General features: G+C 52.2%; 1 protein-coding gene across 2 annotated transcripts in view; it reads right to left on the reverse strand.

The window, feature by feature from the left end:
- Positions 1-834: 834 nt before the first annotated feature.
- The window catches only part of RAB27A (RAB27A, member RAS oncogene family), a 39,220-nt gene continuing 17,204 nt past the window's right edge, over positions 835-22,850 (reverse strand). For both annotated transcript variants that reach the window (XM_076073104.1, XM_076073105.1), the window contains 5 exons: positions 10,522-10,690; positions 9,752-9,837; positions 8,809-8,912; positions 4,999-5,122; positions 835-4,523 (listed from right to left, as the gene is read on the reverse strand). In XM_076073104.1, the coding sequence (XP_075929219.1) occupies positions 4,316-4,523; positions 4,999-5,122; positions 8,809-8,912; positions 9,752-9,837; positions 10,522-10,674 (675 nt within the window). In that variant the 5' untranslated portion in view covers positions 10,675-10,690 and the 3' untranslated portion in view covers positions 835-4,315. The remainder of the gene's footprint in view (positions 4,524-4,998; positions 5,123-8,808; positions 8,913-9,751; positions 9,838-10,521; positions 10,691-22,850) is intronic.

Below are 22,850 nucleotides of genomic sequence, written 5' to 3' on the forward strand. Positions count from 1 at the left end.
CAAGTGCAGAATCGCTGAACCGGAATTGATAGCTTGAAAGCATTTAGCGCGGGTCCCTTGAAAGTGCGGGGCCCGTAGCTTATGTTAGCTACTTTTACTACTAGGATAATCCGGCACTGCATCCCGTACAGGTGGAGTCCACATGTTCACTGTGCCGCCTTCTTCCCTGGCCCACGGGAAGCGAGTCTCATCGCAACGTCGGCGCGAACCACCAACCCTCGCTGCTGCCTCCACAGTGCCGGATTACAGGCGTGCCCCCGGATGAACGCCTTCCCATGCTGTATTGGTAGTGGCGTTTGTGTGACCATACTTCCCCATGCCAATGTGGTTAAAATGGGAGTCTGGGTACCCAGTATTGGTTAGCCAACTTTGGTTATCGAACTCGGGTAGCTGGGTCTCGGAGTGAAATGCGCTAACCACTGCACCGTTCTCTGTTAAACACCGACTTGAAACGGAATTGGCCAAACGGCACAATACAGGACTCCTCATGGAAAGCTGGTCTCTGGGCGTAAAGTTCAAAGTGCAGTGCGCGAACCGCTGGGCCACAGCTCCCCACAGAGCGTTAAAACCCAAATAATGTAATTTGTTTGTCCACGAAAGCCTCACCGAGGCACAAAACCCTTCTACTTGAGGGCCCTGCTATGTTGGGACGTTTGGCTAATTAAATAAACGAGTGCTTGACAAACGCCCAATGGGAGTTTTCTTATTCACGGCCTCCACCCATCACTGCCCAATTACCCCAGCCACTTGAAGCCGAGACCTGTCGCTTGATATTCCACGCGCATTCAACATCGCAGGCACGCCCCACAGAGGATACACTTGCCGAGGAGACAATTTACACAGATCTGCATTTAATAACAATCAGGCACGGACATGAATATGAACGTACACACACACACATCGCCCAAACTCCAGTATTTAAACACTTTACAAGGCGTATGGCAAACTGCGAAGGTTTCAACAAAGCACATCGAGTCGAATTGCCAGAGCGGCTCCACTCTCTCCCCGCGCGTCAACGTCCGTCTGTCCGCACACGGACGCGCACACACACATTGGGAACTTGTGCGCGTCGCGAGCAGGCACGCTTCACCGCGGCTAAATCAACAAACGCCGCAAACACCACCACCACCATATTCTACCAGCAAACATCAGCCGCCACACCAAGCGACGTCACCACCCCCGCAGGATCAAACCCCGGGTGATCGATCACACCCAAACCGGCGAGGCTCGGCTAGGGGGGGGGGGAAACGCGCGGACCTGCCTGGGGCTCGCCAAAGCGGATCTGTGTCCTGGATACCTGGGGCACGTGTGTGTGCGCGCGTGTGTGCGCACAAAGGTAAACAAATAATTCTGGCTGCGGCGCTCCCTGTGGAATGTCTCACGGCCGCCGGGTTTCCCCGACGCCCGTTTGCGCCACTCGCGGTGTGGCGCAACTACTCTTGGTCACGTACAAATATTTGGCACGGCTTGGAGATGTGTGGGAGGGAAGGGGGGGTTAGGGCTAAAACGTCGCTGTCAACAGGGAGTCGCTTAAACCCGCTAGGGGCCACCGTGGGTTGACTTTGTCGTAGCCACAAATCAGCTACCCCCGTAATTAGAGGCCGGTTCATTAAAAAAAAACCACACACGAGCGCCGCGTTGTAATAAAAACACGTGTACGTGCGCATGCAATCTGGGGGTGCCGCCCGAGAAAGGCTCGACCTTCGTCCTCGCCGTGAAGCTGCCGCGAAGCGGCGACAAGCGGAGCGCGAGCGTGCGGGATGTCGATCCCTCCTCGACTCCACTTTTAATGGCGGGGGCGGGGGGGGGCTGCGTTGGGAACCTCTCGTTATCGACAGTCGCATCTCGCAAGGCGTCACCAACATCGGCAGTGGCAGCGGCAGCAGCCGAATACGGAAACGTTAAGTGAGAAAGAAATACGCAAACCGTCAGCAAATGTGACAAAGGTGTGGTCTTGATTCTACGACGTTGTCGAGGAGTTGAATTCAAAAGCCTGGACTCGCTTTGACGATCGAGAAAATCGGGGGGGGGGGAGGGGGCTTAATTTTTCAGCCGGTTCTGTCTGGTGACCGGTGGAAAATATTTGGGCGCCCAGCATCGCATCAGGTGCACGACCCCTGCCGAGTCTGCCACGTGACGCGGGAACAACCATGCGCTGACACAACATCTTGAAACGAGTCATCTCGTGCGGCCCCCCTCTTGTTATTATTACCACCGCACAGAAAAATCTACAAATGTGCACTCCCCGACCAAGGGCAGAGGCGGCCTGCACGGAGATCGACGGCCGATTAAGGCCTCCACCTCCTCGCGCGTCGCCGTAATGTCTCACCCACCACCGAGAGGCGTTGGGGACGACTCACGCTCGGCGTCGGGAGAGACGCAGCTGTAAATTTACACGTTTAAACACACACACACACAGATATATACGAATCCAAACTGTATCGATACTCCATGGGCATTTTCTCCCACACCGCAAGTTCACCTCTCGCGGCCGGCCAAGGCGGCGCTCTCGCCAGTGACTACGACACGGAGGGAGCAGAAGGCCTCGGGGTAGAGGCAGAATTTTGGAATCGTGGAAGGGACGGAGGGGTGGGAGGGTTAAGGGGCAGGGGGGGTTTCCGATCTGCCACAGCGTAAATGTTCTGTTTTCTGCAACGGTTATATCGGAGAACGGACACCAAATAGGAGCAGCTAAACCAGGGCCCAATATTGTCCAACTCCAGCTGCGTTAAAATCGGGGCCAATTTTCAGCCGGATCTGTCCAGGTCACCGCCGACCTGGACAATGATTTTATCCGCAGGTCAGCCGCAGCCATGGTGGCTACCATTGGTCACGTGCGTTCTTAACTCCAGCCTCTACGAGCGACGGGGAAAATATTCAGTGAGAAACGACGCCCCGATTAGCAACTGTAAAATCCTCCCGGCTGCATGAACGTGGCCTGGCTCGGTGGGGTCGCGACCCACGTAAATAAATATTTATTTAGAGCGTGCAGGACGATGTGTGATGCTTTTTTTCCCCCCCTCTCTTTTTTTTTTCTCTGGAGTGTCCCCGAGCCTCCTCCTGCAACGCCGGGCAGCTTCTCCCCACGCCTTCATCCCAGAGTCGCCGGCTCAAAAACCGCAGAACGGACCCACCGTGCGCGTTCGTACCCAGCGGGAACATTCGGGGGGGGGGGAAAAAAGCTCCGCCGAGTACCTGCATGGCCTTTATCGCTGTGTGTTTTACACAAACTCACACCCCCCCCCCCCCCCGTTACCCTCTGACCAGTTTCTCCAAGCTAAGACCACACACACTGCCACCCCCCACCCACCCTACCAGCCCCCCACCCCTCCCCCCACACACACCACACCGCGCGGAAGGCACATCGGTGGATTAATTTACTTTTTGGCAGATTCCGACGGCAACTCGCTCCCCCCACCACCACCACCACCACCTCCTCAAGTAGCAATCCTACAGTCAAACGGCACGCGTCTCGAGCACGCCCCTCGTCGTGCCCTCGCCAATTTCCTTTCGTCAATTACGGTAATACTTTAGAGAGTGACTGCGGAGAGACGCGACAAACCTCGCGCTTTGCGTTCCTCTGCGCTCCCCGTCGCGCCGGCGGAGGCTTCGCTAACGAGACAAAGAGAACTTCAGCCGGCATCGGCTACCCGCGCGCGAGGTCGCAGAGGTCGGCGACGCCGCAGAGGTCGGCGAGGCCGCGGGGGTCGGCGAGGCCGCGGGGGGAGACGGCGGTGCGGTCGCACCGCCGCGGCGGCGACGTCGCACCGCGAGCGGTCACTCGGAGGTCTCTTTGGTCTCTTTTGACGAAACTTCCGGCTCGGTGTGGAGGACGCGCACGGATTGGGGGGGGGGGGGGGGTGGGGTCACGCGCCCACGACATGAGAGGCCGCGTCGTTTTCCGAGCAGTGGTCTCCTTTAAACGACGCCACCGCCGATGGCGACGGCACCACGCCGACACCCCCCACCCCCACCCCCACCCCCCCCCCCCCCCCGCGCTCCGCTGCTGCAGCGCCCGCCATGGCGGCGGTCGCGGCGCCAGCTCACCCTCGAGAGACGGCGAGCGGCGGTCAAACCGCGGTGGCGGAGGGGCGGCACGGGCGAGGGGGGGGTGCGGGCGAGAGAGGGAGCGGAGTGTGCCGCCACCACCACCGCCCCGGCAAACCCCTCTCCTCCGTGAACACCGCGGTGCCGGTGCGGCTGGATTCACCGCGACTCCCCCGCCACCGCGACCGCCGCCACCGCACGGATGGGGGTGGGGGGGGGGGGGTGGGAGGGTGGGGGGTGGTGGAGGGGCGGGGGGCGGCCGCCGCCATCAGCAGGCGCACTTGCTCTTGCCGGCGTCTTGGACCACCGCGACCTTGCCGCCGGCCCCGCCGTTGGCGCCCGAGCCGGCGGTGCCGGGCGGGATCCAGGACTTGTCGACGGAGCGCTCCATGCGCTTCATGATGAGGTCGAGCAGAGCATCCACCGCCTTCGACACGTTCGTGCCCGTCGCCGCGCTCGTCTCGAAGTACGGCATTCTGTGCCAGGGCCCGGGAGAAGGAGGGGGGGGGGGGTGAGGGGTCACGGGGGGGGTCACGGACACTCGGGGCTATGGCTGTGGTGGCTACTACGTTTTTCTGGTCTCCTACTCCGAGCTACTAGCGAGCCGAGGAATCTTCGGCGAGACATCGAGCCCCGATATCAACGAATAATCGTTGAAGGTGAAGTGTCAAGAATGGCAGTGGGCTGAGGTGGCGCTGGAGGGGGCAGGGGGTTCGTAGGGTAATGGGGTAGCAAGGTTACGCTGATGGACGGTGCTGACATTTTACAGTTCAGGGTCGGGGCTACCTGACCCCGAGATGGGTTGGGCAGCGTGCATGTGGGGGGCTTTACAGCGGTCTAGAACACCCAGAATAAAGCGCGGCACGATGGCCATCGGTGACTAAAATAAACTATGCACGCGCGTGTGTGCGTCTGCTGCGTGCGTCTGCGTGCGTGTGCGTGCGTGCGTACTCGTGCGTGCGGGCAAAGTCCTCCGCCTGCTTGTGCGGAACCACGCGGCGATCCTCCAGGTCCGACTTGTTGCCGCACAGTACGATGTCTGGCTTATCGCAGTACGCGTGCATCTGCAGTTGGGCTGATTGACACAACGGAGAGACGGGGGGGGTGGGGGGGGAGCGCAAACACATGTTCGTGAGGCCACGGTCACTCGTTACGCTCAAGCCTCACTTATCCAAGGGTGGATTAATCCGGGATAAAATGAAATACATTTTACTACTAGCTTGTCGAAGGTCGGTGAGTCAGTGCTTGGGTGACCACGATCACTCCACAAAAAGCCAGACCTGAGAAGCAACAAGTAAAAAATAGATGACACATTCTGCGTCTTCGTCCCCGTTCTGCGTGGGTAAACGACAAATCTGCTTGTGTAACCTAATTTACAGGTGCTCTGCCTTGATCGTTGTTGTGTTTTATGTGGGCCACCCTTCTCCTGCCCCTCATTACCCTGGGTAGCGTAGAACTGACTGGCATAGGAAGTCATGCGGTGTGCATCACTGCCCGGCCAGCGGTGCTACTTGACAAACATTTTATCCACAATTCCTAGAACCCAGGTCACATCGAATTAAAATTTCCTCCACTCTTTCAAGGAATATAAAGCAATTGGAACATAGCGTGCTTGCAATTGGAACATACAGTGAGGGAAAAAAGTATTTGATCCCCTGCTGATTTTGTACGTTTGCCCACTGACAAAGAAATTATCAGTCTATAATTTTAATGGTAGGTTTATTTGAACAGTGAGAGACAGAATAACAACAAAAAAAACCAGAAAAACGCATGTCAAAAATGTTATAAATTGATTTGCATTTTAATGAGGGAAATAAGTATTTGACCCCTCTGCAAAACATGACTTAGTACTTGGTGGCAAAACCCTTGTTGGCAATCACAGAGGTCAGACGTTTCTTGTAGTTGGCCACCAGGTTTGCACACATCTCAGGAGGGATTTTGTCCCACTCCTCTTTGTTGATCTTCTCCAAGTCATTAAGGTTTCGAGGCTGACGCTTGGCAACTCGAACCTTCAGCTCCCTCCACAGATTTTCTATGGGATTAAGCTCTGGAGACTGGCTAGGCCACTCTAGGACCTTCTTCTTGAGCCACTCCTTTGTTGCCTTGGCCGTGTGTTTTGGGTCATTGTCATGTTGGAATACCCATCCACGACCCATTTTCAATGGCCTGGCTGAGGGAAGGAGGTTCTCACCCAAGATTTGACGGTACATGGCCCCGTCCATCGTCCCTTTTATGCGGTGAAGTTTTCCTGTCCCCTTAGCAGAAAAACACCCCAAAAGCATAATGTTTCCACCTCCATGTTTGACGGTAGGGATGGTGTTCTTGGGGTCATAGGCAGCATTCCTCCTCCTCCAAACATGGCGAGTTGAGTTGATGCCAAAGAGTTCCCTTTTGGTCTCATCTGACCACAACACTTTCACCCAGTTGTCCTCTGAATCATTCAGATGTCCATTGGCAAACTTCAGACGGGCATGTATATGTGCTTTCTTGGGGGACCTTGCGGTGCTGCAGGATTTCAGTCCTTCACGGCGTAGTGTGTTACCAATTGTTTTCTTGGTGACTATGGTCCCAGCTGCATTGAGATCATTGACAAGATCCTCCCGTGTAGTTCTGGGCTGATTCCTCACCGTTCTCATGATCATTGCAACTCCACGAGGTGAGATCTTGCATGGAGCCCCAGGCCGAGGGAGATTGACAGTTCTTTTGTGTTTCTTACATTTGCGAATAATCGCACCAAGTGTTGTCACCTTCTCACCAAGCTGCTTGGCAATGGTCTTGTATCCCATTCCAGGCTTGAGTAGGTCTACAATCTTGTCCCTGACATCCCTGGAGAGCTCTTTGGTCTTGGCCATGGTGGAGAGTTTGGAATCTGATTGATTGGTTGCTTCTGTGGACAGGTGTCTTTTATACAGGTAACAAGCTGAGATTAGGATCACTCCCTTTAAGAGTGTGCTCCTAATCTCAGCTCGTTACCTGTATAAAAGACACCTGGGAGCCAGAAATCTTTCTGATTGAGAGGGGGTCAAATACTTATTTCCCTCACTAAAATGCAAATCAATTTATAACATTTTGACATGCGTTTTTTCTGGATTTTTTTTGTTGTTATTCTGTCTCTCACTGTTCAAATAAACCTACCATTAAAATTATAGACTGATCATTTCGTTGTCAGTGGGCAAACGTACAAAATCAGCAGGGGATCAAATACTTTTTTCCCTCACTGTAGCGTGCCGGCCATGGGCTTTGGTGCAAGGATTAATGTTTTATTTAGCATGTGGCATAGGAAGGAAAGAAATTGCATCGATGACCAACCCCCCCTCCTCCTCTGATCCCCCCTCTATCTTTGCAGCCGGGTGGCCTGGGCCCCTCCGTCGCCATCGCCTCCAGTGCAGTTGCACCGCCTGTACACTCGACAGCCACGCCACGGAGCTTCTTATTCAAGAGGTACACCCACGTGGGCCGTGAGTCACACGAGTTTTATTTGAGGAGGGTTTGCACCGATGATGTTGGGTCAAATTTACAATAATAATGCGATTTAATCACCCAGGAAGCCTCGCCGAATCTCAAAATGATTTTCCAGGAGGATCCCCCCTACAAACTTGATTTGAAGCGTTCGTGACTGCAGGAATTACTCTTTGGTTCTCTTGGTAAGGTCACGTAGAAAGAAAATAAATTACGTAATAGAATACGACGTTTCGATTGCAACACAAGCAATCGTCATCAGGTAGACCTAAATTTGAGAGAGAGACAAAACACAGGCACGGAGACACACAGACAGACACACAAGCAGAGAGAGACAACACAGAGACACAGAGAGAGACACACAACATAGACACTCTGTGTCATAGACGCTGTGTCAGACACACAAGCAGAGAGAGACAACACAGAGGCACACAAAGAGAGACACACAACATAGACACACAGAGACCCAATGCCTCTGTGTCGTGGCCTTAAATAGAGAGAGGGGGGGGGGGCAGAGAAAAAGGTGGGTGTGCTGGAGCAGAGAAATTAGCATGTCAATGAGAGAGCTGTGTGGACATCCACCCCGAAGCGGCCGGGGTAGAGAAAGAGTGAATGGCCCTATGAGAGACTGGTAAATTTCAGAGAGAGAAATAGGCAGTTTGAGAAAACAAACTGAGCAAATTTTTGAAAATGTGATGCAATGCAATGCAGAGAGTCGGCTAACACACAGTTAACGCATAGCCTGGTTGACTACATTCTCCAAAGATGGCTAAATTAGGGCTGTCTCTCTCTGCTTGTGTGTCTGTCTGTGTGTCTCCGTGTCTGTGTTTTGTCTCTCTCTCTCAAATTTAGTTCTACCTGATGACGACTGCTTGTGTTGCAATCGAAACGTCGTAACTCTATTACTTAATTTATTTTCTTTCTACGTGACTTTACCGAAAGAACCAAAGAGTAGATCCTGCTACACTCTGGGATGTTTGGTCGATTCAAGCGGGAGGGAACCGGAGTGCCCGCAAGAAAACCCACCGCACGTACGAGGGGGATAGCCCCGAAATCTCTACACAGACACGTTTGCCCTTGAAGGCACTTGTTCTGCCATAACCTGGCCACAAACACGCAACTCAGTGGGAGGCTTTGTGAGCTTTGCAAATCTGTGTAATCTACAAACCCTCGCCTCTAAAGCGGCGGATTAAAAAAAAGGTGTGCGCCACCACGGGCCGGCTATGAAAGAAAGATCGGAGTTGTGAGTGTTTGCGGGCCGGTGGATGCCGGTGTGCCGCGATGGCGGTGCCGCCGACTCACTCATCCAGTTGCGCACGTTGAGGAAGCTCTGCTCGCTCGTCAGGTCGAACATGAGCAGGAAGCCCATGGCGTCGCGGAAGAACGCAGTCGTCAGGCTCCGGAACCTGCGCGCGGTGAGGACATCGGCTCAGCTGGGTCGCCGCATCGCGGCTCGCGACGACTTCCCGGTCACGACGGGTTCCCCACTGACTTAGGCCTAACCTGGTCGCGCCTAGATTCCTTGCCTGGGGAGGCGTGGGGATCCGGGGCAGTGAAACCAGGCGAGGGAGGGCTGGTCCCTGGGGGAACACTAGACCTCAACTTCTCTTATATTTAATACGAAGTTATTCATTACAAACGAGACGTCGCAAGCTGCGCGGCCCTCCTGACGATATCATTGTGTGCGACGTCATCTAATTAAAATCTAATTTACACACTTTGACGTTGTATTGTTGTACCCCCACTTAGAAGTCGGTTAATTTATTTTTACATTTTTCAACTTCTACACCGTCACGGCTTGTTGCTGTACCATATACATGAGTAGTGGTTCGAGAGCCGTTACATTTGCTCAGCAACTCTACCCGATGTATTCTTAAATCCCAAAACTCGACATTCGATCCCCAAGAGAGGCGAAAAACCCGCCCATTCCAAAATTACCGACACCGATAGATTGTTGCGTCGGAGGACCTGGGAGAAAACCCATGCATGCGAAGGAGAAACACCATCACATGGATGGACCAGGTGGAGTCAGTATTTTGCTGTAACCACCCTCCTGGCGAGCCAGGGTATATGGCACAATTCATGCGATCCAACCAACCCTCGCTGCCACCTCCACTCAGTGCTGGAATACAGATGTACGTCGCCGCAATGGTCCGGCGGTCGTGGCTACGCATGCCTCTAATGATAATGACGACAATAATGACGTTGATGACGCTTGGTGGTGACGCTCGCGTTTGCACTGTACCTCTCTTGCCCCGCCGTGTCCCACAGCTGCAGGTGAACCCTCTGTCCCCGGCCGGTGATGCCATCGGCGTTTTCGGAGCGGTAGACCTTGCGATTGGCATGGGGAGCGAGAGAGGGCAGAGCGGGGGAGGTCACGGGGCGAGCGTCTCTACCCTACACCCCCCGACATGCGTGGCTTAAAAAACTCACGAACCTTGTGAACGCCCGCTCGTAGGGCGATGCGCGATCGGAACTTGAGAATGACATTGTTGGAAAGACTGCTAATTGTAATAGAGCAAATGCAAGTGTACTTCTAGCTGCTATAAATAAATATTATTAAATGCCATATGCCAGTTCCTCTGATGAGTGTCATGCATAATGTGGTTATATTGGATTGCTCATTAGATTGCCATTATAAATAATTGAAGTCGGTTATCGGAGCTTGATCACCCGAATGTGAAATTGCAGTTGTTGCTCTGCATCTCCATCAGCCGCACGAAAAGAAAGAAAAGTGTATTATGACTATTGATTGACGAGTCGTGTTGATTGAAATTGCCCGTTTTTTTCTCCTACCCAGCAGCCCCTGTAAAAACAACCCCTTTCCCATGCAGCGTTCTTGCGACCGTATCGTCCGGGGGTCCACATCGGGGGAAGGAAAAAATAAAGCAAGCGGCTAATCTCGACAGGGCCCTACCCGAGATTAACCCGACTGAAACCGAGCCGACTGGTCACGGCGGCGTGGCGGTGAAGTATGGCCAAGCAACCTCCGGGCGGGGGTTCGCAGCAACTCACGACGCGCTTCTCCCGGAAGTCGATGCCCACGGTGGTGACGAACTTGCTGTTGAACTTGCCGTCCGTGTAGTTGTAGAGGAGGCTCGTCTTGCCCACGCCCGAGTCGCCGAGCGCCAGCAGCTTGATGAGGAAGTCGTAGTCGCTGTCCGACATGGCTCGGGAGGCAGCCCTGCAGCAGCAAGAGTAGCAACAGGGAAGGTGCCGGTCAGCAGGCCCGCAAGCTCGTAGCCGAGCGGGCGACAGAGGCTATTGTAGAGGGCTCGTTCGAATTACGTTATAGGAGGTATGTTTGCACCCCCCTCCCCCCTCCCAGCCCTCCTCGCCCCCTCACCGGAATGCCAGACCAGAAAACCACAAAAGCAAAGACCCCCCCCCCCCCCTCTCTTCAGACTGTTCAGGCCAAGTGCTGTATAGCGAGAAACTATTAAGGCCAACTGTTGCGAAAATTAAAAACAACCATAACGAAAAAGGAGCGAGGTCGAGGGACGGACCAGAGACAGCAAGGCAGGGAAAGGCAGGCAGGGCGGGGTGGGGGCTGCTCTCCGTAACCAGTCTATTGCACCAGGCCTGGTGCGCTGGCGCTGGCGCCGGCGGCGGCGTGCCGTGCACAGCAGGTGGCACAAGTCACAATCCTCGTCAACGGCGGCTCGGGGCCGATTAAGTTAGCGACGGCCAGGAACCCCGTCCCGGCGCACGTCCCGATGCAATTAACCGACGGTCGGCCACCGACGCCGTGCAAACCCAGCAGCCTGCGTCGATACCCCAGCAGTGACACCGCGCACCGCCCGGGCGGCGGTTCCAGCGGTCCGCCCGTGCCAACAAGCTCGTGCCCGCACAGGCCGGACGACGGTGAACAGGAGGGGGCTTCGTGGCTCGTCCGGGCTCTACCCAGATTAAAAACTAAATATTTCATCGTCTTATGTCCGAAGTCCCCCCCCCTCCTCCCCCGCCGGCCGGTGCTGCTGCCGTGCAAGGGTTCTGGTGAAGGCCGACCGGCGTGTGATTGTTGCTCGTTACAAAGTTGCACCTCGGATTTGCCAAACAAAAACCAACGAAACAGAACTTCTGTATTTTTTTTACCAGGTACGGCGCCCACCGAGCTGTACAACTCTCTCTCGGAAGCGACCTGGCTGTCACAAGTGATAGCTCAACGAAGCGGCTTGTTATCGCGTGGGAATTTATAGCAACCAAATGCTCTCAACGCAAAAGAGTATCCGTTTGTAGAGCAGTTTCACCACCCCACGTGTTCGACAACGGCCCGCAGAAGGAGATACTATAGAACTCATTTCGAGATCCTCTCAAGTGAACTCTTGTCCACAACAGAAGGCAGCAAACTCTGGCATCCACCCAGCTACAGAGTAATGGCTGTTGCCTCCTTGACCCGAATAGATCACAAGATTGTGTAGGAGGAATATAAAGATCATGGTTCATAGGCAAGGCACATTTTACCCCCGTCTCACAACCTTCAGTCATTCCCCCGCTCACTCACTCCCTCGCTCCCTTTCCCACTCACTCATTTCCCCTCCCTCCCTAACTCCTGCCTTTGCTTGCTCCCTTACTCACTCATTCCCTCCCTCCGTTGCTCAGTCACCCACCCCCCCCCCCAGCTTGCTCGCTCGCTCACTCTCTCCCACCCACACGCTCCCTTCTCTCCCTCGCTCGCGGGAAGTGGAGGAGGATCAAAGGTTGACATGACAAACACTCCCCACATGCGCCGCACGTAACCGTGCGATCGTAACCTCTCCCGATGTAATCACCGGAGCGCCGCCAATGACCAAGTGAGTATGGTTTTACCGCCTTTACCAAGCTCTCGCCCCGAAAGCAAACACCGCAATCGCATTATTATCATTCGAACGTCTGAATGCGTCTCGCCTTTTAGAGAGGGGGGGGGACGGCACTCTGCTGTTTGTACCGTGGGATCAATTTGCCCGTAGAAGCTACACAAGCGGCTTCAGTGGGCAGTGCCCACGGGCCATTAGCTGTCGACCAACATTGCCCCGCGTCTCCCACGGCCGCTCTAATGCCGTGGCAACGCGCAAAGGCCCGTGTGTCCCGGGTTGCTCCGCTGCGTGCGACCGAACTCTAAGACTTAAACTTTTTTTTTACCAGGTAAGGCCCAATGAAGGCATGTAGCTCTTTTTCACAAGCGACATGGCCACAATTGATAGCCCAACGGAGTGGCTTATCACGTGGAAATATCTAGCAGACAAAATACTCCACAAACGCACATCGATTCTAAAATGCGGCGTGGAAAAACGGGAGAACCCGATTTAAAATCTACACGACCATGGGGCGAGAGACCCATACAAACGCCAAATATACAGGGGTCAGGATCGAACCCACGACCTCCTGCATACCAGGCGAGGGAGTTAACACCCCCCCCCCCCCACCAACCGCGGCACCCCCTTGAAAGTGATAGCGGCCATTCGCCGAGCTACTGCCACTGCGGTCCCCCCCCCCTACCGCTTGACTTTCAAAATATCAACAACTCCATCACGCTCGCCAACATCGCTGCCCATTCCGCGAACCGAGCCACATTCTCGAAAGCGGCCGGCAGATAATTACCCCGCGAAACGACACCCCCGTGTGTATTGTTCGGACGCTCTCGCGATCGTTAACGCCCGAGGGTTGTGTGCGTGCGCGCCGCGGTAAGAGATTGCGAGCGAGGTGGACCACCGCCACCCACTCCCAGAAACCGCAGTTCTCTTTGTCCATCTTTAGGTATTTCCGTGTATCCGTGTGGCACCGCTCGCTGCCGGTCACCTTGGCCGTTCCGCGATCACCAGACGTTACGTGTCGGACACCCTGAAGGTGCGGGGGGTAAGCCGCAGGTGTGGATTTACTTTCCCGGGACGTTGCACGTCAAAAGCGATTAAGGACCAATTAAGATTCAGAGGCGACCTGTCAATCTTTATTGCACAACGGAGAAATGCTCGTGAAATACCACGGCGTTAAGACGCGATCGGACGAACCGGCCTTCGCCCAGACCGGGACGGCGGATGGGGGGGGGGGGGTGTGTCGAGTCTCGCGGAGGCGTCAAACCATTGTCGCCTTCCATAAATAAGCCGCGTTGTCCAAAATTGGGGATAATTACCGTGAAAAATATTCACCACCCCCCGCGCACGCGTTTGAAAGGCAAAAAGGCGCAGCCCTGCAATTACTCGCTCGGGCCACCGCTGGCGGAAGGGCCACACCCCCACTAGAGGGATGTCTAGAGAGCCCTCCCGTAGGGTAGTATTGCGATCTCTTCCGCATTGGTAAAGTGTCGTGCATCCGTCTTACACTGCGGGGTGGGGATCAACACAAAGCGCACCGTCGTTTCAACCGCCGCACCGGGAGATGGAACCGGTGGGCCCTCTTCGGATTGCAAGCCCGGTGCGACAACCATTGCAACGCGGGCAAGCAGCGTCCTGCCATTTGTGTTAACCCACTGGCGATTTTTGAAGCGTCGACCCGTTGGGGTGGCCCGATTTTGTTTGACTTCGCCTAATCGAGGCTGCCAGTTCAATGACGCTGCGGGTGAGGCAAGTGCGACCCTTGGCCCCCTCCGGGTTCACCCGGGATGAGGCCACGCCCGTCCGTGGCTCAAACTCCCTCTCAGGGCCGCAGCCACGTCGCACGCTCAAAAAAAGAAAGCAAGCAGCATCATCATCAAGCGCTACGGCGAGGAGCTCGCAATTTACGCGTGTATGCATGTTGAACTTCCTTCGTACCGTACGTAGACAACCATGCTCATCGGAGGTGCGGGGAAAGGACAACAAGCTACACACAAAAAAGCAGTTCTAAAGAAATGAGTATTCAATCTATATTTAAAAGTGCTTAGCTTCAGTGGCTTCCTAATAAACGGAAGGAAGAGCATTTCAGACGGCCGCAGAAGCGCATCTGAAAGCGCGCAATGCAGTGACCGTCTTTGTTGGATGGTTAGCAAAAATCTGCTGCTTCGAGGATGACCAGAGTTCACGTGATGGTTTATGCTCCTTGACAAGATCAGCAAGGTACTGTGGTCCATTTGTGGCGAGCACTTTGTGTGTGCAATGAGTGCGATCTCATCACGTCTTTGTTCGGCAACTGGAAGACCATGGAGCTAGACAAGCACTGGATGGACATCGTTGGATCTTTCAGTACCCATCACCATCGGGATATTGGTGAGGTTGAAATCCTGATTGGGGTGGGGGGGGGGGACCGGGAGGGGATGGGTTGACTCAGCCCATCACATCTCTTTGAGAGTTGATCAAATATGTACCGCTTTGTTGGGGAGTCAAGAGTGGTTTCCCGATGAAGATAAGCACCAATGCGTCCGTGCTCATTTAGAGCAGAACATCACTTTGGCCTGTTGGACAGGAGGAGCGAGGATTTAATAAACAGAGAATGCCGCGACTGGGAACCGATCACTTACGATCAGCGCACTTAATTATGTATGAACCGGTGGATGAACATGACATCCAGTTGGCAGCGTGGGCAGGAGAGGGCTTTTCTTTATCGTGTGGACCAGAAGTCACTTGAAGGAATGAAGTTGCAGAGAGCGAAATAAAAAGATAAAGTCACAAAAGAAGTGTCGAACGCAAACAGACAATGTTTTATTTTACCAGGTCAGGCCCACTGAGCTATGAAGCTCTTTTTCAGAAGCGACCTGGTCACAAATGATCGCTCAATGAAGTGGCCGATCACGTGGAAATGTACAGCAGCCAACGCACATTTCTAAACGTGGAGAGTAAACCCGGAGGACCCGGAGAAAAATCCACATGACCACAGGGAGAACATGCAAACTCCAAATATCGAACCCACGACCTCTTGTATACCACGTGAGGTAGTTGACATCTCGCCACCGTGTAGTCACTTGGATGGTGCAGCAGATTGACATGTGGACAATTCACCATCTTCCCATATCCGTCTCTCCACGTACAGCGAGGGAAAAAAAGTATTTGATCCCCTGCTGATTTTGTACGTTTGCCCACTGACAAAGAAATTATCAGTCTATAATTTTAATGGTAGGTTTGTTTGAACAGTGAGAGACAGAATAACAACAACAAAATCCAGAAAAACGCATGTCAAAAATGTTATAACTTGATTTGCATTTTAATGAGGGAAATAAGTATTTGACCCCTTCTCAATCAGAAAGATTTATGGCTCCCAGGTGTCTTTTATACAGGTAACGAGCTGAGATTAGGAGCACTCTTAATGGGAGTGCTCCTAATCTCAGCTTGTTACCTGTATAAAAGACACCTGTCCACAGAAACAATCAATCAATCAATCAGATTCCAAACTCTCCACCATGGCCAAGACCAAAGAGCTCTCCAAGGATGTCAGGGACAAGATTGTAGACCTACACAAGCCTGGAATGGGCTACAAGACCATTGCCAAGCAGCTTGGTGAGAAGGTGACAACAGTTGGTGCGATTATTCGCAAATTGAAGAAACACAAAAGAACTGTCAATCTCCCTCGGCCTGGGGCTCCATGCAAAATCTCACCTCGTGGAGTTACAATGATCATGAGAACGGTGAGGAATCAACCCAGAACTACGCGGGAGGATCTTGTAAATGATCTCAAGGCAGCTGGGACCATAGTCACCAAGAAAACAATTGGTAACACACTACGCCGTGAAGGATTGAAATCCTGCAGCGCCCGCAAGGTCCCCCTGCTCAAGAAAGCACATATACATGCCCGTCTGAAGTTTGCCAATGAACATCTGAATGATTCAGAGGATAACTGGGTGAAAATATTGTGGTCAGATGAGACCAAAATGGAGCTCTTTGGCATCAACTCAACTCGCCGTGTTTGGAGAAGTAAGAATGCTGCCTATGACCTCAATAACACCATCCCCACCGTCAAACATGGAGGTGGAAACATTATGCTTTGGGGGTGTTTTTCTGCTAAGGGGACAGGACAACTTCACCGCATCAAAGGGACGATGGACGGGGCCATGTACCGTCAAATCTTGGGTGAGAACCTCCTGCCCTCAGCAAGGGCATTGATAATGGGTCGTGGATGGGTATTCCAGCATGACAATGACCCAAAACACACGGCCAAGGCAACAAAGGAGTGGCTCAAGAAGAAGCACATTAAGGTCCTGGAGTGGCCTAGCCAGTCTCCAGACCTTAATCCCATAGACAATCTGTGGAGGGAGCTGAAGGTTCGAGTTGCTAAACGTCAGCCTCGAAACCTTAATGACTTGGAGAAGATCTGCAAAGAGGAGTGGGACAAAATCCCTCCTGAGATGTGTGCAAACTTGGTGGCCAACTACAAGAAACGTCTGACCTCTGTGATTGCCAACAAGGGTTTTGCCACCAAGTACTAAGTCATGTTTTGCAAAGGGGTCAAATACTTATTTCCCTCATTAAAATGCAAATCAATTTATACATTTTTGACATGCGTTTTTCTGGAGTTTTTTGTTCTTATTCTGTCTCTCGCTGTTCAAATAAACCTACCATTAAAATTATAGACTGATCATTTCTTTGTCAGTGGGCAAACGTACAAAATCAGCAGGGGATCAAATACTTTTTTCTCTCACTGTATAAAATACAAAAATATGTGCACATCCCATGAGCCACATTGGCCTTCTGGGAGTGCTTAATAATATAATCCGCAACATTGGTTTCAACGCAAGTAAACTCTGGGCCAGTTTCCACAATCAGTATCTCATCAGCAGTAAGGCTTTCTTCAAATCGAAGCTGGCAAACTGCTCAAATATTTTTAAGCGAGGACCCTCTGCCTCTGTGTTGGATATGGGTCAGCGAGTGTGAGATTGCTGCTCGGATAAATTAATGGGGGGGGGGGGGGGGAGGCGATTCAGCCAACGAGGGCTGATTTAGCCAATCTTGTCAAGCAAATAAATACGGGGGGGGGGGGGCGGGAGGTCTCCACCCCCTCGAGGAGACCAGGACAGCTGTGATCGTGCAACTCGGCCCTGCCACCTGTCCCACGGCGTGACTGCCGCCCCAAGCCACACACCGAAGTTAGCAGCCGTAGTGGCCCAGGATGCTTGTTGTTGTTGTTATTGCTGCCGTTGCTGTGTCCGAGTCATCAGCAAGGCCTCCCACTTTGATGGGCATCTAGAAGTGGAATGTGACGGGCGAGGCTGTCGGGCAACGCCGGTAGCGTTGGGGACGAAGACCGCGGTTCATAGCCGCCAACGCACTCGCGGGTGGCTTCTCAACGCATCTGTGACCCACGTATTGGCACTTTGTTAAGAACGACCGACACTTCCGCAATGTCTACCGCTCTTCTCACTCTACTCCTGATCCACACACTCTCCTACCTCTCCCCCCTCATCTCACTCCATGTTCTCTGTCAATGTCCATACGTCGTAGCGTACGTCAAACGTATGTCCGTAAGTTACAAGCAAAACAAACATTTTAGACTTCCATGGGATATGCCCGTGTAGAGGCCGATCCTCGGGTCGGAGGGCCGTGCAGTCATGCGATGGTGACATGAAGCCCCAGGCGCCGGCAGGAAAACCACCCGCCAAAAAAAAAACCGTGAAGGATTGTCCCGAAAATTAAAATATCTCGCATGTTCACAAACGCACTCTTCACTTTGCTACAAAGCCACACGCCGCTCCGACCAGGCAGCGCGCCGCTTTGTGAGGCAGCAATTCGATTTCGTGCACAGTTCCATTTCGAATGCACGCACGGCGCGTTTAATCAAAGGTCTCCGATTTGGCACGGCGGTCCCTGCCGACGCAACGCATCGCATGCGGTTTCTGTCCTCGAAATAAAATTGTTTGCTGGTAAGTAAAAAAAAAGACAACGGTCGCACAGGGGCCGCGACTGATTTTCACAATTTGCTGGGTTGGTCAACAATCGTCGTAATCATTGCCAATTCTTACATTTCCATGCAGGAGCGGGGGAAGTGGAATGTCACAATCACAGAGACATCGTGGCCATGGAGGCACGGGCCGGAAGGTCAAATCGGCCGTTCTCAGAACACTGAAAGCGACACAGTCGAGATTCCTGGGTTCCAATCCAGGTTTCAGCCACCCGCGATTCAACCGGAAACCGCTTCGTAAGTCTCGCAGAGTGGATGGTGTCAGATTGGTCGCCAATTAATGCACCAAAATCAAAATCTCATTTAGTTTGTGCTTTCACTTGATTTTGGCTAAATTCCAGTTCTCAGAGTGAATACATATTAAATTTGACACTTGGGAAACGCTCTTTGCAGGACTGTTTCTCTGCACAGGGTGGTGCACTGCTCTCTGAGCACGCGGAATGCAAATATCTCACCGGTGGGGTAAATAAAAAAGCTAAAATAGGATAATGCAACAAAGAACGTGATAATGTTTTCGTTGTTAAAAAAATCCCACAAAGGAGGCCTTTACATTTCAGGGTTCCATACACAAGACGTGGCTTCCAATTTGCAATTCCCAGCAAGGAATGCATTACACTTCAAAAATGTTCAAATGTGAGCTCATCGCGGTGAGCTGGCGGCTCGGGGGACAGAGCTCCGAACCGGCATGGGACCAAATCCGGGATCCAAATCCAGGATTCATCCGCCCCAAGATTAAACAGAGCTCTCGCGTGCGGTGCGAATGGATGGTCTCGGCTCCGGCAGGTGACAAGTAAAACATATCGGTTTGACTATCAAGCTGCCAAGTGATTAGCAAGGCGCAAAGATAAAGTGCTGCCCCCACCCCCCGTTGTGCGCAACCGGAGGTCACTTGACGGATTCTCCGAAGTAGTTCTGCGATATCTCGTTCAGCAGGCAGTTTCTCTATCATGGGGGGAGGGGGCGATGCAGAGCGCTGCGGAGAGAGTTCCGATTGGTCGCTTCCTCTCGTCACGACGCCGACGGCAAATCGGAATAAAATTTGGGGGGCGGGGAGGGGGGGGATACCAATAAAAAAATCTGCACTCATCTGCCACAGCACCGGAGGCTTTTTAAGCAGCTTCGCTCAGAAATGAAGTCACCCACTTCCGATAATAGTTTTTTCCCCTTTTTTCTGGCAACAACACAGGTGTTAAGATTTTGAATTAAAGCTTTCGTGACTGCAGGGATTCATATTCTTATTTCTTTCGGTAAAGTCACGTAGAAGGGAAACAATAAAATAATAAAAACATAAAACAATAAAATTTTCACGACGTTCCGACTGCAACACAAGCAATCATCATCAGGTGTGAAAACCACAGCAAGAAAATTTGAAAAAAGTGGCGGGTTTTTTTTAACGTTAGCACCACGGAGAGCGATTTGACAGTTATTCAGATGGACGAGTCCATCTATGTTCGGAAAAGAGGAGGGGGGAGACGAAAATAATGAATGCGGTCTGAAAGCCATTGGAAGAATTTGATAAACCATTAAGGGTCTTAATTGATTGTTCACGCTTACGGTGGCTTTCAGACCGCATCCATTATTTTCGTCTCCCCCCTCCTCTTTTCCGAACATAGATGGACTCGTCCATCTGAACAAACTGCCAAATCGCTCTCCGTGGTGCTAACGGTAAAAAAACGCCACTTTTTTCAAATTTTCTTGTTGTGGTTTTCACACCTGATGATGATTGCTTGTGTTACAGTCGAAACGTCGTGAGAATTTTATTGTTTTATATTTTTATTATTTTATTGTTTCCCTTCCACGTGACTTTACCGAAAGAACCAAGAATATAGGTGTTAAGATGTTAAAACACCAAACTGAAACCTTTTACAAGGAATCATGTCTGCATTAACCACAATGCTTGTGGTCAGAATGCAAACAAAAAAACACTGATAATATATGCATTGTTCTTGAAACTGATTGGTCCACACCAGAGACAGTTCCTTCCGTTTAGCACGGATTGGCTACGTAGGGATGCGAAAGACGTTCACTACACACACGCAAACAGAAACGCGCTCATCCTAACATGTACATACACTTACTCAAAGACAAAACACACGCTCACTCAAAACACACACCCATCACATGTACAGAATCCAGTTCACATTGGCTTTTGTCTGTATGAAAGTACAAGACAGAACAGGAAAAACTCAAAAACATGATTGGGTTATAAATTCGAGAGGGAGGTCAGAATTCTATTGATGGGGATCAAAATAATGTACATCTCACACCGATTCTGGGGATTGGCGGTATTTCTGGCGAGTGGTAACACCTGGGTCTGTTCCATGACCTCCTGCAGGTGAGACTTTGGCACTTCACGTGGCCTGAATGTGCACCTAGCCTGGCACAAGGGACATCACTGCAACTTAGTGGCAAAGAGTGACCGTTGTTGCTCTTGGGCACACATCAGCACTGGGGAGACAAAGGTGGTCGGGCGTGGTACTGGCCACCCACCTCGTCGTGCAGCATACGGCATCGCACGCTTTCCGATGCGCTTCTGCGGCCGTCTGGAACGCTCTTCCTTCCGAGATTGGGAAGCCATCGGAGCTATACATTTTTTTAATCCAGATTGAAAACTCATTTCTTTAGAACTGCCTTTTTTATTTGGACTGTCGTCCTTCTCCCGTACCTCCGATTAGTGCGGTTGGCTACGTACGGCGCGAGAGAGGTTCAACATACATATCGGCCTTATTAGGTGCTCGTGAACAGCTCTTGCCCCCAACAGTCGGTTCAGGCTATAGGGGGAGGGTGGGGGAGGTTCTGTTGGCAGGAGGCTGGAGCAGTGAAGGGGGTGGCTCACAAGTGATCGAAGGCCTGTTGAGACACCCAGACCGCGCCCTGCGCCGACGACATTCCTGGCGTGAAAACAACCTAATAATAAAACACGTTCCATGGCCAGTATTGACTCGGGTAAAACGTGGTGGCATTTCATTGGTGGGTCAATGGGTTGGCCACGTGTGTGTGTGTGTGCACGCGCGGATGTAACGAGTGTTTAGGCTGCGATGTGTCCTGCATTTGGCAATTCAGCGGGAACAGCAGCAGCAATGGATTATTGAGTCTATCCGTGCGGCATTTTTGAGTGTTACCTACACGCATGGAGGGCGTTTTTTTTGTTTCTCCGTATGCTCCGGTTTCCCTTCCAAAACGACGAACGTTCGTAAGTGATAGAAGCGGTTAATCACTGGAATTCTTCAGGGTCCTCCTGATGGAAGACGCCTGGAGCTCAGCCTAGGAGGATCCCCCCACAGCGGATGAGATTGACGTGTTTTCGGTGTCGCACAGTGTGCCGTTTGGCAATAGACGTCCGACGTTTCACCGCCGGCCCCCCAACTTCAGATAGGTTCCTGGAAGAAGCAACCCATCTTGTGGAGAGAAACGTGCCGATCAGTTTACTCTCCAGCACACCTATGCGCTTAAGTAGTAACTAATCGGCACGTTTTGTTTACGTGACAAACCTTGCCAATTGGCCGTGCCGGGGTGGTGGCGGGTTTATATTTACGCGATATAACCCGAAAAAAGAAAAATCTTTACTCAGGATAATGTTGGTCGCGAAAGGCCTACTGCGTGTTAAACAAAACAAAAAAACCGGAGAGAATTATACATCACGACTGTGAAAACCTACACGGAAATGAATGACATTATTATTATAATCGCGGTGATTCCCGAGGGGAGAATCCTGCGAGGAGGGAGGGAGGAGGATGAACGCTTCGTAAAAACGCAACAACTTCATTGAACGCTCAGCCTTTCACAAGCGGGTTTTAGTACATCGGATACCTTCGCAGAATTCACGGCGTGGTGGAGCCGTGAAGCTAAAAACTGCCAAGAGGCGCACTGTAAAATTTACGACAACGCGACAGGGCAAGGTAAGTGACAGGAGGTGCGCGGTTGGCATTTTCACGGTCGACCGCTTTTAGCCGTTGGCCTGAATGTGTGCTAAAAAAAAAAATCACAAACCAGCAACAAGATAACTTTAAATTTTATATATATCTCACCCCCCCCGCCCACCCCCCCAACGATCGCATGTCGATTTGTGCTCTCACGTCACGAGGCAAGAATCCACCCGAATCTCTGGCGGAGCAGCGCGACCCTTCGCGTTAGATAATGGGCCCCGTGGAAGCGGATATTGCAGAGCTACCTGCGAGATCCCTTCAAGCGACCTCCAACGCACACAGGAGCGGGACGCATTTTCTCACCCGCTCTGCCACCGAGGCTAACGTTCATCGCGCGACAGCCCAAGTGATGTTATTCATTCTCAGCGGTGAAATTTAGCCGAGCATCATCGACGCAACAGATGGTCGGGTGCCTGTTATTCAAACCCCACCACCCACCTGGCCACGTCGAGGGCTAACAGATACGTAGGAGTGATACTGCGCTGAGAGTGGTGCACAAACAACAACAACAACAGTCACGAAAGCTTCAAATCTAGAACAAAAAGACATTTGTGAACAACACTTCTCAAAAATGAAAAAAATATATACCGCTCAAAAATGAATAAAATATATACGATATGCGACATTTCAAGCAATGGC

Source organism: Petromyzon marinus, chromosome 40 (genome assembly GCF_048934315.1).
Source record: "Petromyzon marinus isolate PM22_M1 ecotype Great Lakes invasive population chromosome 40, UKy_Petmar_22M1.pri1.0, whole genome shotgun sequence".
NCBI lineage: Eukaryota > Metazoa > Chordata > Hyperoartia > Petromyzontiformes > Petromyzontidae > Petromyzon > Petromyzon marinus.